Below are 17,393 nucleotides of genomic sequence, written 5' to 3'. Positions count from 1 at the left end.
TACCTTGCCCAGAAGGCATTGGGGCTAAGGTACACCATACTGCAACGCCCCGAGGAGGCGTATTTAAACACACCTGACCCGCGCATCGCGGGACGCGCGCAGGACGAGCCGGGCGAAGCCCGGGCAAAGGGCGGGCCGTCTGAGGCCGTCCGAGGTTGGCCAAGGTTGGGTTGGGCTTGGTCTCTTGGCTCGCTGCTCTGGAGCTGACGCCTCTGCATATCGACACCTTCTTTGCAGATTGCTACGTAAGTTACATTGACTTTGGTTGTTTATAAAGTGTATGATGCCTCCTAAAAAGTTAACTACTCCTAGCAACTCTATTGAGAACTATCTGGTACAAGTTGTTGAAAAAATTAACATCGACAGAAGAGCCTCTTTGGGAATAGACTCATCTACCCAATCTCCCTTTATTGACATCGAGGCTGACGATCCCTTTGGCCTTCTAATCAACAATAGCACTAATAGTGCTACACCTGACTTGTTTCCGGATACTATCACTATACAGCCCAGTGGTACCGTTGGTGTAATTGAAGATCTTAGCGTCAATGAGGTACTGTCTGATATAATTATTAGTCAGGATCATTCTACTTCCCCTCCAGCACCCGTCCCGGGTAAACGGGAATGTCTCAGGTCAGCCAAGAATAGAGTAGCAAACCCCCCGAGGAAACACTCTGAGGAAGAGGAGCATGACCTGACTAATGAGGCGTATGTTACACTTTCAAATGCCCAATTTAATAAACTACTGGCTCTGATGGACACAAAAATTAAAGGTGTGGTCAAACCCCTGGTTAGCAAAATAGACAAGTTAACTTCTGAGGTTAACCGACTGGAAGGTCTATTACAAAAAACCATGGGTGAGATAGGGAAACTTCCGGAAAATGTCTCTGCAAAGATAGAGGAATCTGTAAACAAATCAGTAACTACAGCTGTTAGTGGTCTCATCCCTGCCCCTGTATCAAACCCCCTAATGGCAAGTAATAACACTCTACCTGGTGATTCCCATATTACCTCGATCCCTGCTCCTGCTGTTGAAGACCCATTTATTGAAAAAGGGACTTTCGAGCTTGTGGTTGAAGCATCCCCATTGGTACTTGTCCTTGCCAATGTTTCTCCCTTGGCTCAAGGTGAGCGGGAAACAACATCTTCTCTAAGAAACAAATCCTTATCATGGTTAACCACCAACATGGTAATTACTCCCTGGGGAAAGCAGCAACTCTCTGAAGAGCTCGTCAAAGCGAGAAGGGTACAGTGGATCGGGGACAGGGTGAAAAAATTCAAAGGGGAGTGTGTCGTCCTCCATTTCTCTGACCCTGGGGTCTTGCCTAATATCTTACCAAACATCTTACCACCACAAAGGCGAACAACTTCAATCGTTCCATTGACTTTGGACTTCTTCTATCCTAGAAAGGGAAGCGGACCAAACTCAAGTATTTTAAGAACCAAATGGAACATTGTGTCTAAGAGGGGGAGAAAGGATGTTGCTTCAGTGGACTGGGGTCTGGGGTTGGAAAATCGTTTTTCTGCATTGTCCAACTTAAGCGATTGCGATTGACAACCATCTACCTGTAATTCTGTTACCGTGCCTCTTTGTGCCAAAAGTATACCTGATTTAGCCTGTAATTTAACAACAACTAGCCCTCTGGGGCTGATGTCTGTCGATTTACCTGGGTTATCTAATGTTACAACCATAAACCAGGCTATAGGGGGTAGGATGTCAGACAAGCATATTACAAACCCCGGTACTCTTATGACACCTATTTCAGGGAATCTTTTGTCATGGAATGTGGCTGGAATATCTTCCAAAATGGACAGTGCTGATTGGTTTGAATTTATTAACAGGTATGACCTCTGTATCTTTCAGGAGACTTGGGCGTGTGAGCCTACTTTTGCATTGGGGTATGTACATTTTTATGTTCCTGCTATTAAGGGCCCTAAAGGGCGGCCGATGGGGGGCCGTACCATATGGGTTAGGCAGTCTTTAAAAATCGCTGTAAAATGTGTGGAACTTGACCAAAATGATATACAGCTTATCAGATTGACCAGTGATTTACCCATCTCCATAGATATTTATAATATCTATGCTAGAGGTGGCAGCAAAGGTAGATCTGAGGTTCTTATGTGCCTTTTTACACTTCTTGAGACCCAATCTGCAGGAAAAAACATTCTAATTGCAGGTGATCTGAATCGGACATTCGAACCTCTCATCACTGGTGATTCTCCTCTGGGATCGGAGGAAGATAAGCTCTGGGACATTCCCACACTAGAGTCCCCCCCGATAACTCGGTGGACGGCTGACATCCTAGGTCTAAACGCTATGTGCTTGGAGCATGGGCTACGAGCCCTGAACGGCCGAACCCAATCAGACCGTGTTCCCGCCATGACGTTTAATAACGGGCGAAGCAAAAGTCGCATTGACTACGTCATCTGTAGTTTATCGATATGGTCATCTCTCAGTGACATGGTAGTTACAGCCAGGATAGAAAGCGACCACGACCCGCTATGCGTCTCACATAATTGGTGGACACCTAACGTAATTACTCCAAATCCTGGTGACCTACTTGTGCCCCCAATGATTACGCCATCCAATAACATGCGCAGGTTAAGATGGTCTGGTGTTAAGACTGACCAGCAGGCCCTGGAAAAGATAAGAGCAGCGACAGATAAGGCCATTCTGGCACTGGAAAATATTACTGCTTATGTACAAGGACAAGAAGATGTCAACACAGTTCATACGACTCTCTTTAATGAAGTCAAAAACTTTTTCTTAAAACCCGCACGAAATAATAGGGCTTGTCCATTTAAATCAGCAAAGTGGTACAATCATAATTGCAGGGCAGCAAGATTTAAACTAGGAGCTGCAATCAAAAGCAATAAATTGAGTGATATTCGGTCTGCCAGGAAGCACTATAAAAACTGTATTGCCAGGGCAAAAAGAGACTGGGATGAAGACCACTGGCAGAAACTGAGAGGTGCTAGTGAAATTAGAAATTCTAGACAATTTTGGCATATTGTCAAATGGGGCCATGATAGATCTCCAGAGCCTCCCAACAATAATGTCCCTCATGATGCCTGGGTTAAGTTCTTCAGCGAGCAGTACTCTTCCAGAGATCAGCCTGTTAGCAACTCTAACCTAATATATCTGTTCGCAGATGAAGATATTTTTATGCTAAGCGAAATCCTGATTGCCCTGAAATCTGTTCATAGGGGCAGAGCCCCGGGTAACGACGGAGTCCCGGCGGATGTCTTCTTAGATGACACCGATAGGTGGAGCAAGTACATCTGCCTTTTACTAAACCATATAGCCAGGGGTGCTGAAATCCCGGTATCCTGGCGGGGTGCTGTCATTATCCCAGTATATAAAAAGGGGGATCGTGCCCAACCCTGTAATTACCGCCCAATCAGCTTAATAGACACGGTCCAAAAAGTGGTAGGACGTGTAATCATTAATAATCTGCTTGATTGGGCTGAGGAGCAGAACGTCCTATCCCCTTTTCAGGCTGGGTTTCGCAGAGCTACTAGCACTGTAGACCAGGTCTTCGCTTCCAACTGATACAATGGCGGACAGTGGTCCTGGGCGGATGCAGTCTCTACGCAGCTTTTGTTGACCTACGAGCTGCATTCGACCTGGTGCCGAGGGCAAAATTGTGGGAAGTGTTGGCAGCTCTGGGGGTCCCGATGATTATTTTAACCCTGATCATGAGACTTCACGAGGGCACTTATGCTAAGATCCAATGGGGTGGCTACGGCAACGATACTATTGACTTCCCTGTCGAGCGTGGGGTTCGACAGGGTTGTTCAATGGCACCGACATTGTTTACTCTTTTTATAAACGGAATTGTTCCCCGTATGCAAGCTGAGCCCGTAGATGCTCCCTCACTCGCTGGTGCAAAAGTTCCTATTTTAATGTTCGCAGACGACACCTTAATTTTATCAAAATCCCCTAGCGGTCTGCAAAAGGCATTGGTAATTTTTGACAAATTTTGTAGTGATCATGGCTTGGAGGTAAACGCAGCTAAAACAAAACTCATGGTTTTTAATCCTTGTAGGAATTTTAAATCCAAAATAACCATGAGTGGGCGTTGCCTTGAAGTAGTGAATTCTTTTACCTATCTGGGGATACATATCTCAAATGACAACAGATGGAACCACCACTTAAATCTGGCAGTATTAAGACACAAACAACTGGCTGGTACCATCATTAAGGAGCACATGAAATCTTTAACTAAACCAATCAAACCGCCATTAATCATATATGAGGCTAAAGCAATAGGGTCCGCACTGTATGGGGCAGAGCTGTGGGGGCAAGAAAACCTCCAGGAGCTACAGAGGTCAGAGAATAGCTTCCTCCGAAAACTAACTGGCACCCCACAGAGTAGTCCCCTCTTGCCACTCAGATATGATCTTGGGAGGAAGGAAATCTCGGCTATGTGTAAACTTCGACCGATATTATATTGGCGTAGAATTTGGACCACCCCCGAGTTGTCACAATATGCAGAAGGATTTGCTGATGTGATCAAAGCAGATCAATTTCATAAAATTAAATGGTTTAGATCATTGAGAATAGCATTAAGTGAACTAGGGTTAAGCGAACTGTGGTCTGATCCAACCGGGTCATCCTTTCCATCTAAGATGTTTATAAAAAACCTTTATTGGGAACAGGTTGAAAATAAGAGTCTCCTTAACAATAACAATGGGTCTATGACGACTGCCTTCCTTGAAGCTAAACTGTTTCCAATGTTTGAAATCTACTGGGATATTATAACTAAACCCATGGACAGGAAACTGTTTTTCCAAATGAGGGCTGGCTCTCTACCTCTTGGTAATTTAACATCTAAATGGAGTAATGGAGGTCCAGCTACTTGCCCAGTTTGTGGGGAAGGTAAAGAGACGCTGGGTCACTTCTTGTTTGTTTGTCATGCATATTCTGTTCCTAGACGTGTTTGGTTGGCCCCCATGTGTAGAAATCTGGGTACTAAAAGCAGCATGGTCGCTCTACGCATTGTTAAAACTACCTCCTTAAATTGGATTATTATAGCGATTGCTAAGTTTTTGGGGTGGGCGTGGGTAACTAGGCAGAGATTGCTAGTAGTGTGACTACTCTCTGCCTAGCTGATCAGAGACTGCTAGTTTATCTATTCTCTGTTCCCATGCCAGGTGTCTATCTGACGAATTTTTTTTTTTTTTTTTATTAATTTTTAACTATGTAATAGGATTGTTTTTAATATGACCTTATTATATGAACTTTGCACCTTGATGACAAATAACTGAATGCAATGTTATTTTAAACCCCTTTTTTTAATGTGTATTGTGCTTAAAGTCATCTCTGACTTTGTAATTTAATTGTATTTTATTATGTGTTTGTTTGTCTGCTTTTATGAGTAAATACTCGAATAAAGAACTTTTGAATTGAATTGAGTTGGAGCAGCAAGGAAGGAGGACCTGATGCTCTCAGTCAGGGTAGGCTATGGGTTAAGTGAGCATTTATTGTTTAATAAGTACAGTGACTTCATGTTGTACTTACTTTCCAAGCGTTCATGGGAAGTGTGATTTATTTTGCTTTATGTTTGCTGCTGTCTTAGGTGAAGCAATGAAAGAATGCATAATTTGATGATGTCATGAAAATGAGAATAATTACCTAGTAGTGTCATAGGTAGATGCATGTTTTTTAAAATGAATCTTTTCGGTCAGCATGTTTACCTGTTCTCAACAATACTTGTACTTGTCCTACTCCATTTTTTTTAAGTTGCCAATAGGAGCTTTATTTGGCGGTATAAAAAGGCAGATGGACTATCTAGTTTTTAAAAATACCAATAGTTTGTTACTGGACACTATTAGATTGTAGGTTTTTCCTCTAGGACTGGAATGGCCATTATATTGAGCCAAACTACAGAGGCTGTATGTCTGACATGAATATTTGGGAACAAAGCTATCAGATGTTTTTGCCATTTACTAGCCCAAATTACTACAATTGTTTTGAATTTTAAACACTCTTAACAGAGTTTAAAAGAAAGTAGATGTGGGAGAACCCCTTTTTAAGAACACCAACTATATGATGGTACCAGGAATGTAATCGTTGCTTGGAATTGACCGCTAATAGGGCTATTGTGGGTGTGAGCATACATTTGATCAAATATACTGCAATGGTGTTAGGTGCACAGTTAGGGAAATCCAGATTAATTCCACATTTCCAAAACTTCATAAATATTTGTAAATACTGTATTTCTTTATGTAAGATTGGGTGTGAACATGTAACGTGAATTAAACTCAATTTATATAATTGGTTTAGGGGAAGTAGATCTCAAAACAATCAAAGCATTATTCATTTTTTCAGGATGATCTTGCCCATTGGTGGCCCTTAATAATCTCATCCCATCCGTAGGTCTATGATATTAGGAAGTATTAATCTAGGGCATGAGTTCCTGAGATCTGTGAACTTCAAGATGCAACATTTCCATAATGTGTTACATTGTCCTCTAGTTGCCCTAGAAGTGGTGTTTCTCCGGTATTAAACAGTTTTTCCATGCTCCCCATTCTGCAGTGGCTTTACTTCATTCACTCGGGCCTCTGGATAAGGCATTCCATAAGCTTCCATGGAGAACAAAGGTTGTTGGCCCAACAGTAGGTGTCCAGTGTGAAGGCAGGAGGATGTTAATTAAAGTCCACACACCATAGTCATCTTGCAATGTGGACAGATGGACTTAGTCAACCGATGGACAGCAGGCAGGGCATGTTGGAACTGTCACAGTAACAGATTTCCAGTGAGTAGGGTCCTATTGGGAAATGTGCCTTTGATTGAGCTCAAGTTGCCTGCTGTTCTTCCTTTTCATAAATATGTTTGAATATTGTATTGATCAGCTTTCTGACTTTGTGACAAACTTGACAACTTAACACTCAAATCTCTGTGTTGTGGGAGTTTGTGTTGATCCAGCGCGGCTACCATAAATTTTGCTTATGATACAAACCCAGAAAAATACCTACTCAACTGTATTCATACAAACCTTTGTCGGTGGGGCCCATAACACCATGCACTCACATTTACTCCGTTTTCCTGATCTATGTTTAAGTAATGAGCTGCTGGACAACGGGGTACCTTATTAAAATGTCAGAACTACAACCTATACCTTATGTAAACATTATATACAGAAACTTAGGATCCTGACTGCTTTAAGCATCAAGGTACTCCGCTTTCGGTCACGGATGGAACTTACTTACTACTTTTGGTATTCACAGAAGTTAGGATTTTGTCTTAAGACCGACTTAAGACCGACTTAAGACCGACTTAAGACCGACTTAAGTGAGGATTTTGTCTTAAATCTGTCTTAAGTCTGTCTTAAGTTTGTCTTAAGACATACTTAAGACAAAATCCTAACTTCTGTGAATACCAAAAGTAGTAAGTACATTCTGTGAATACCAAAATAGTAGTAAGTTTAGGATTGAGTCTTAAGTTCATTCTGTGAATCGGGCCCTTAGTTTCTAAGAAAAATTCTCCAAAGATTTTAGCAGGTTTTACTTTGTTTAGTTTGTGGACTACAGGCCCAATTCACAGAACTAACGTAAGACAAAATCCTAAACTTACTACGTTTGATATTCACAGAAGGCATTCAGAAGTAGTAAAGTTAGGATTTTGTCTTAAGCCTGTCCTACATTTGTCTTTAGTTTGTCGTAAGTGTGCCTTAAGTCTGTCTTAATTCTGTCCTTAGTTTGGCTTAAGTTTGTCTTAAGTTTGTCATAAGACTGTCTTAAGTCTGTCTTAAGTCTGTCCTACTACTTTTGGTATTCACAGAAGGCCTTTAGTAGTAGTAAAGGTAGTATTTTGTCTTAAGTTTGACAAACTTAGGACATACTTAAGAAAGACTTAAGACAAAATCCTAACTTTACTACTTCTAAATGCCTTCTGTGAATACCAAGAGTAGTACGTTTATGATTTTGTCTTAAGTTAGTTCTGTGAATCGGGCTCAGCATCTGTCAGTATAATAATATTCTGGCTAGAACACTACAGGTTATCCCATACGCCAAAGGTAGGTGAATTTAGGTCACACCTTCTATTACAGATGCAAGTAATTGCATGCATACATTACGATCACTAACATCCATAGTCTTCACTTATTCATACAAATGTTTTGGAAAGACATTAAGGGAAAAATCTGTTATAGACTTATCTCTATGGAGTTTGGTACTATCTATCAGTGTTGCAGTGTGCTTTGTTAGATTTCTTGTCAATATTCGTGTTATTGGTGATACCAGATATATCTTATCCAGATAATCTAAGTGGAATGATTATTGCTAAAATGAAGACAAGCATTTGCAAGCCTGTACAATGAAAACACATTTTACACCACCTGCCCTTGGCAGATTGGTGAATTGAGACCTGGGAGCCCTGAGAGCTTGTATGTCTAGTGTGCTAGGGAAGCCAACTCTTGCCCCCTGTGGTGCAGCACTTGTTGTGTGGATAGAGTGAGGAGGCATTTCCATAGCCTAAACTGGAGGGTGCAGTGAGTACTTCATGGGGCCCATGTCCGTTGCCTTGGGCCAATCCCAATGGAGCCCTCCTTTCAGCTTCGCTAGGCTGGCAGCTCCCCAGAAGTCTGGAGAAGACTTGTACTCACTCTATGGGAAAGACTATGTAAAACCTGTTTGACTAGGGAAGCAAAAACTGGGAGGAAAAAATTAGCTGGGACTCCAATTAGGTTGTTAAAATTGCCCTTAGCCACTAAATAGTGACAAGCTTCATTATGGCTGCAGACCAACGCTCAGTGTGGAGTGCATGTTTTAGCAATTTTTTTTAGAGGGATCCCTATTGCAGAAAGAAATCTAAGAGTGTTTCTCCATACTTTGATGATAGGCCCTCATTGGCAGGATTAAAAATGTATTGGGTATATAAGAGAAACAACATCACCATTCCCTATCTACGTGTACCAACACATTTCAGCCTTTAACAAGTTCCCAACCCGGTCAATGGCCTTCCTAAGGTACAGATCCCTTTTGTTTAGATCCCTCCTAGTTACTGACTATATGGCAGGGTTAGGTTTTTGGTAATCCTTGCCCTCTGTAGGCACAATCCCTAAGAATACCAGTGTCTCATTGTTTGTTTTCCAAATCCACGGAAATTAGTGGAGACCTCACCCTGTAGTCACTTACGTCAAGGTGCAACGTCTCTTGCCCTACTCACTCTGAATCCTCCGACAGAGAATACTTTTGTCATGTGCTGGGGAGAGAACCATCCTTTGCCCTCCCGGTGCAGCACAGCAAATGCCGGTAGGTGGAAGGCCATCGCTGCAAGGAGTGATTTTTGTGGCCCGCACCATTAGCTATTGACAGCCCTAGAAGGAACATTCTCTGGCGTGTGGTCCCATGGCAGGGAGGTGACTCCACAAGTGATCTGTTGTCTGAATTCCAGCTGCGGGCAGTGCTCATCCTACACCCCTCCCATTCCATATAGGGATTACTTCAGCCTCTAGTTCAAGGGAAAACACTAGATTTGGCTTCCCTTTGAGCTGACTCCTTTCTGGCTGGTCCTTGTATGAGCAGTTCAAGGACAGGAAAGATGTTGGGCAGCTGAGTTGGTGAGGCTACAGCAAGTCATGTGAAATGCTACTGCACTGGTGTCAGTGAAAATATGGGATCCATAACCTAGTCTTCTCCTGCTGACCTTTGTGTGGGTTCTCTGCTGGCACTTCGCTGTGGTTGAGCTTTGGTGGGATAGATGATTTGATGCCACACTGGTATCAGTAGCACAGATGTGGCATGGCCCTTGCCATATAGATGATTTATGAAACCTCTTAGTTTGGAAATGATAGCCTCGCTTCAGATTGTTCACTTTACTTCACCTGCAGAGCTGGACCAGCCATGCTTTTTTGTTGTCATTTCCCTGGGGCTGATGCCACTTGAGGCCATTCCTGACAGTTGACCACTGCTGCCTTTAGGAAGCAAAAAAGGGAAAAATAGAGCTAGAGTGAAGGAGACTGGAGAGATTGTGAGAGAGGGAACAAACAGTAAGAAATACAGGGCAAGAAGGAAGGCTGGTTTGAACATTGTTGCCAGGGCTTTTTTTTGCCCCACATCAGCCCCTGTGGGTCTCCAGTGCCTTACTCATAGAGCTCTCTTCATGTGCTGCTTGGAGGTTGGATGAGCTTCTATCTTCATCCAAGGATATCCTTGCGTAGATATTAGAGAACCTTCTGTGTACCAGCCTTGGCATTCAGATTCTTGGTTTACTGAAACATGACATTTCCACACATTCCATGCATGGAATGCTGCCAGTCCGAAATTTGTAAAAGAATTAATGCCGGGCCTAAAGTTTTGTTCAAAAGCCCAGGGCTGGTGCTATTGGAGGTTGAGGAGCTGAATATCAATGCTTGTCATCTTCATTCCACCCCATGTCTCTTTAATTCACCACCAGACACTCCCTACGTTTTATTTCACTCTTGAAAGTTCTTTGTAAATCCTGATTTTTCTCTTTGCCACTGCTTTTCCATGTTTTTCTCCCTCATTCTTTCTTTCCTCCATTTGTGTTTTCCTCACTTTCACTCTGTCAAAGCCTATGTGGAAAATAAATGCCTGTTCCCAGAAATGTGTGCAGGTGGTTCCCATGTGCAACCACCGGCTCAAATTATATACTGTTTGTTGGTACATGAACACCACATGTATTGAGGTGCAGTGCTCTCTTCCACACAAATGTCACTCGGAGACATGCTTTGCAGTCACATGGATGTCCACCAATTCAGATACTATGTATGGTGCCAAATGAAGATACACATATACTCTTCTAACCAATAACCTTTACTCCATTAAACTTTGCAGATACGTATAACCATTATTATTCTGGGGCAAGATCACTTCAAGAAACAGCCTCACTGTCCTCATCACCCGCTCCTGAAGAACCAGCTAAGCTAGCGAGAGGTATGTCTTTAGCATGAATCAGTGAAAAGTACATTTATTAAGGTTTACACAACAATACATGTTAAGACAGATAGCGCGATAGCTCAGTTGGCCATAGTATACATTTGGTCCCCATAAGGACTGCAGGAGAGCAGTCCCTGTGAATTGACATTTCACAACCAGCCTCTGTACAAGTTTTGGGTACCTATCCATGGTGACGAAAGCACAAGAGGAACACATGGGACTCAGCATTTTACAAATGTTTGTGATATTTGCTATGAAATGTTCACTCTGGTGAGGCACATGTCTGAATGGGCATCACACAACCATCCACAGTATAAGCTTGATGGGTCACCAATGATGTCACAGGGTAAGCATTATATGAGCGTCCATAGTCCATGCTCCATTTCTGAGCGCAGCACCTACATGCCCCCTAACCAATGCAACCACTGCAACCCCACTCACCCGTGAAATTAGACCACCCCATGTCACTTGCACACAGAAAGGACCCTGCAACTCACTCATCAAAGTAACAGAGGCTGGAATTGCTTTCTGGCCAATGTCAGATCTCTACCCAAACATGCAATAAACATTTGGGACCTGTTATCCTCACTCATATCGGGTTTCTGACTGAAACCTGGACCAAGCCTTTCTCCAACCCTGATATCGCTGTTGCACTTCCTGAGGGTTACCATATTCAAAAACTGGATAGACCCCATAAGGTGGGAGGAAAATTAGCTATCATATACAAAGTCACTGTCAATATCTCCATTATTGTCCAACAATGCAGCAACATCATGGAGATCTTAGTTTTCACAGCTGACCTACATCCTCAACTTAGTTGGAAAGGCGCTCTTGTATACTGACCTCCGGGACCACGTTCCAATTTTTCCTCACAACTAATGGAGCTAATCTCACCCCATGTTATCTCATCTAGCAATTTCCTACTACTGGGAGATTTCAATGTGCACGGTGAAAACCTTGCAAACAGAGAAGCTTCATCACTATTGACAGACCTATCAACGCTTGAATGAACTAAAATAAATAATGAACCCACCCACCTGGCAGGACGAACATTAGATTTAATTCTAACAAACTCCCTCAATATCACTTATGAAGCTACTAGTTCCCTGACATGGTCATATCACTCTTTGATCGACTTGCAAATCAGCGGTCCAAAAGAAAACACAGCCGCCTAAACATATCCCACTAGGCGACACAGACAATGGCATAAAATCACACCCTCAAAGTTCCACAAAACTTTTGTAGTGTAGTTCCTATTATCCCAATAGGCTCTGCGCATTGGAATAATACCTTCAATAGTATAGACCTAGGACAGAGGTTAACTAGGTCTTCTACTGACGATATTAGACTTAAAGTTTAGTGTTTGCCAGCTAGCTCAGAGTTCACTAGAAACTTTCTCGAATAGGCAAGGAGGATTTTAACCTCCCTGGATAGACAAGAAGGGATTTAGTTTCTGACAACCATAGAACATGACAACTTTGCTCTCCCCTAATCAAGAGTGTATCTCTAGAGTCGTGTGAAAACAAAAGACAACTTATTTTACTCAGTCAGTTCAGTGCATTCTTAGTTTCACCAGATTGTAGAGAAAAGGAAGAGACGGGCGTGTTCAATAAAAGATGTTATTTATTGATCAGTCTCTTTTCTCGTACAAGAGAAATGGATCGCTATTATTGCAATACTTATAGTTAAGTAAAGTGCATACAGTAAAAACAGAATTATAAAATAATACTGTAAAAGCATTGATATGGTTTCTGAGCCATATGATACTTTAAAACAGATAAAATAGATACATACATATATACATTGACTAATCGTACTCAACTGGTGCTTCTAACCACGCCTACCCCAGTGTACCTGACCTAAGCCTAATACGTGGGCGGGAGTAGATAAGTAGTAGTTTAAGTTAAGTTTGTTTTGCCAAGGGTCTGACTCAAGAATTCTCTGCAAGGGGTTATTCAGTTCTGTACCTGGGATCTAGAAGGCTGGAGGGATGGTATCTCTTATCCCAGGTCTTGATATTCCAGCTGCCTGCGAGGGCGGCTTGGAAGCGCCGGTGCTGGATTTCTCGGCAAGAGAAAAGGCAGCGTCTCTCTCTCAGCGCGTCAGGAAGAAGGGGCAGCGTCTGTGGGCTTCGCTCTCAGCTGGGCTTCTCGGCAAGTCTCGCTGCTCCAATCTCGTCACCACCGCGTGTGTTTGCTTAAGGCAATGTCGGTAATATTTATACCTGAAAGGTGCCGAGATTGACGCAAGGATGGACATAAGTACGTCAATAAGGATGTCATACGAACTGGTCGTTCGCACATTCTTTACTGAAGTTCTCGGTGAAATCAAAACAATGGCTATGGGGATTTCCCAGGTCGCTGTAGGTTTGATTTGTTTTGAGAACTCCGTATGCCTATCAGGGGGCTGGAGAAATAGTGCTTGCCTAATGAGATGGCATGCGCTATGACCTAATCAGATTACGCGCTTCTGTGCCGTGGTGTGGCTAATCAGATAACGGGTTTTTGCGCCGTTGGATGGCTGCTAGTTCATTATTAACCAGACAAGGGTCAGAAATAGGGGGATCGATACAGTACCCATAGGAAATACATCACACTTTCATACCCCCCCAGAACTCGGAATTAAACAGCACAGAGGAACGCTTATCTTCATTCACAGCTAGTATACTATCCACCATTGACCGCCTAGCCCCACTGAAACTGCAACCGGTTTCCACCAAACGTCACCAGACTCCATGGTATTCTCCCAATGTCAGAACCAAAAAAAGCCATTGCAAAAAACTAGAACGGCTGTCGCCTCTCCCAAACCCACTTGATAAAGAAAAATTTAAGAGCGCACCAGCAATATACCACAAAAACGTGAAATTCGCTCTGAAATCACACATCGCACTCGAACTCGAAAAAGTGGAGAATTCCTAGCGAACTTTATTCCAGGTCCTGAAATCATTTAATAACTCTAGGGCATGTAATATCGAAGAAGCCCCTTCTCAAACTCTATGTGACAACATTGCAAACCTTCTCTCTCAGAAAATAAAAAACATATATCAAAAGATTACTTTAGCCACCTATCCCCAGTCAGGTCCTTGTATAGAATGTCCCCTGGTCACACCCGACGCCTTAACTCGAGAAATGTTTCCCGCTCTTACGACCATCGAAGTGGATGCACTACTAAGAACAGTGAAATCAGGGCCTCCACTTGACCCAATACCTGCCAAGACCTCCGTCCTGCTATATAAGACACTTGCTGCTCCCATTTGCTCAATCCTTAATAGATTAAAAATGTTTTTGGGCAAATGCACAGCTACGTTACACTTGATTTGTCAGGCTGTTTGTGGTTTTTTGGGTGCTCCAAAGGTGGCGTCGAGTGTCCCACAACGTCGGACGTACATAAACTAGATGTGATGCCAGTGAATCACTAGCTTCATCCCAACACAAAAACATAATGGATCCACCGATGAGACCTATTGTCTCCACCTGCGGTAGTCTCCATGAGCCGATCGGACAACTTTTAGACAAATATATTCAACCCACTGTGCAAGCCATGACAACATATGTTAAGGATACCACACAATTTTTGCTCAAACTACAAGAGGTGAGAGTTGAACCTCATGAGAAACTTATACTCTGTACAGCTGATGTCCGCTCACTATACACCAGCATACCCCACACGCTGGGCATAGAAGCGATGGAAGAAGCACTACTCAATACAGAATTGGATTCTTGTTTTCAGACATTCTTGATGGAACTCATGCTCTTCACGCTCTATCAGAGCTGTTTCAAATACCAGGATAAATGGTATCAACAACTTACCGGAATGGCCATGGGCAACTCGGCGGCACCAGTATATGCTAATATATTTATGCAATGGTATGAGAACAAACACATTTTCGCCAAAAAAGAATGGACAGACAATTTGAAATTGATCATCGGATATATTGACAACATATTTATCATCTGGACAAACTCCAAAGTGGAGTTACAAAAGGTGCTCACTAAATTCAACCAAATAGATGAACGTATACAACTGACTTGGGAAATATCCGAAACCTCAGTGAATTTCCTGGACGTCAAAGTTTCCGTAACCACAGAAGGATTCTCCACAGATCTGTTCGTAAAAACCACGGATAGAAACAACATGTTACACTTTAGTAGCTTTCATGAACCCAACCTCAAAAGAAACTTACCATTCTCACAGATTGCACGTGTGAAAAGAATCACTTCTGAGTTAAACATGGTGGATCAAAGAACTAACGAGACAGCTCAAAAATTTCTTACAGAGGGTACCCTCATTCTATGATTGAAGAATCCAAAGAAAGGATTAGAAACATAACAAGAACAAAACTTTTATCAACAAAAGTCAAAACAGAACAAACCCGACCAGTGGTGGTTTCTAAATTTTCAACATCCAGCAAGAAATTCAAGAAAATAATTCTGAATCATTGGCCACTTCTAAATATCGAACCCGACTTCAAACAGATTTTCAACCTTCCACCCATATTTGCAAACACGAGAGCACGCAACTTGGGGGAAATCCTCCAAAACAAACCCAGACCACCTGTTGAATACTCAGGAACCAAACCGTGTCTCAATTGCGGCAACTGTAACAGTGTAATCAAGGGGAACAAGATCAACCATCCCATGAAGGGATACGAAATTAAACTCCATGTCAATGCTACTTGTGACTCAAGCAACTTGATATACGCAATAAAATGCCCATGCGGCTAATTGTACGTGGGCAAAACGGAACGACGTATCAAAGTGAGATTAACTGAACATAAATCAAACATCCGCTTAAAAAATATGAAGTCCTCGCTATCAGCCCACTTCGTGGAAGAACAACACAATATTTCTCAACTCAAATTCACAATTTTAGAAACTGTGAACAAAATAGAAGGAAGAGACAATACGAAACATCTATTAAGAAGAGAATACTGTTGGATACAAAGACTTTCCACCCAGAAGCCTTTTGGCTTAAATGATAGGATAGAAATGTCATGCTATCTATAGGAATGTTCTATGGACCATATTGTAATTACTGTGATTGTTCAAACAGACCCACCATAATATGTCACCTTTTGTTTATTTTCATTTAATGTGACCAAGAAATCAAACGGACTTTGTTTGAAACACTAGTTTACATACACACACATCCCCTTGATCCCTAGGCAGCCCCATAGCTCAGATACTACGAGCGGGTGCGTGAACACATCGGACTCACGAGTTCGTATCTTTATTATACACGTTGCCGCCAAATCCCCCTTTTTTATTTTTTTATTTTTCACCCTACTATTAATCTTTTTCTTCACAACTATCGCTAGTAGTACACTTCCGCATCTACAATACATACTTGCTACCGCCTCATAGTCACGCGATAAATGGCTCAGTTACCGATTCTACCATACAACGCAGTCTGTTGTTTAACTTTATGATCACGTGATAGCAACTCCGCTTATATCTTTTTAAGATTCGGCTAGACCAGCTCTATGCCGGCGTTTCTCAAGGGAGCCAGCGTACTCGAACACGCTCGATTCTACAACAAGGTCAGTTAATGATACCCTCCCGGAAACTCTGCGCGATTAACGCGTAGACTTAACTTATCGCAAATCTCATATTGATTTTCTCCGTTCATTTTTCAGATCCATCCGTAGACTCACCATACGATAACAGGCTTGTAAGTGACACGCCATTTTAATCCCTAGCATGTTTTCTAGTAACCTCACGGGCTTAGGGGTCACACAAGGTGATATCACAACGCTACTTCTAAACCTCAGTGATTCATGCAATTATTTTGTAATGCACTTTATTTAAATGATTGTAACGGAAAACGCATCCTAATGTTTTGTTTACACATATTCCTGTAGTGTCTGTTCCCTGACGAAGGGCACCAATTAGTGCCCGAAATGCATTGGATTTGTTTACAAGACATCGCCTGCAGTGAAATATATGTATAAAATCAACATATGATGATAATATGAAACTACAAGAGGAATGAAAATGCAAACTAATAAAGATATATCAATGAACTAAATTGATAAAACAAGACTGGAAGTCTCTTTCTTGGAAAAAGACAATAGTGTGTGCCTAAAGGGATGAAGCTAGTGATTCACTGGCATCACATCCAATCCTTAATAGACCCATGAGGAAGGCAGCCTCCCCCTTGAGTGGAAAGCGGCTTAGGTCATCCCCATCAGAAAGAACCCTAAAGCCACCCCGGAAGATGTTTCTAATTATCGTCCCATCTATCTGCTCCCTTTACACAGCAAACTCTTGTAGAAGCACATAAACAAGCATTTGTCTGAGTTTGTTGAATCCTCAAATCGTCTAGACCACTCATAATCCGGATTTTGACCTAGGCACAGCACTGAGTTGGCGCTGGTGGAAGTCACTGCTAACATCCGAATACTAGCAGACAATGTTATGTTATGTTATGTTATCTTGGCTTGTATAGTGCACAGCTGCCCCAGCGAAGGGGCATCCCTGCGCTTTCAGCAG

General features: G+C 42.3%; 1 protein-coding gene across 2 annotated transcripts in view; it reads left to right on the top strand.

Annotated features, from left to right (window-relative positions):
- Window positions 1–17,393, top strand: part of LOC144805851 (uncharacterized) — a 98,537-nt gene that overhangs the window by 69,134 nt on the left and 12,010 nt on the right. For both annotated transcript variants that reach the window (XR_013605613.1, XM_078672330.1), the window contains exon 3: window positions 10,801–10,899. Coding sequence is in view for 1 of the 2 variants with exons in the window: in XM_078672330.1 (XP_078528456.1) it covers window positions 10,801–10,899 (99 nt within the window). In the remaining variant the exon portion in view is untranslated. The remainder of the gene's footprint in view (window positions 1–10,800; window positions 10,900–17,393) is intronic.

The sequence above is a fragment of the Lissotriton helveticus genome, assembly GCF_964261635.1.
Source record: "Lissotriton helveticus chromosome 1_1 unlocalized genomic scaffold, aLisHel1.1 SUPER_1_unloc_3, whole genome shotgun sequence".
In the NCBI taxonomy this organism is placed as follows: domain Eukaryota; kingdom Metazoa; phylum Chordata; class Amphibia; order Caudata; family Salamandridae; genus Lissotriton; species Lissotriton helveticus.
This window is presented reverse-complemented; position numbering and strand designations above follow the sequence as displayed.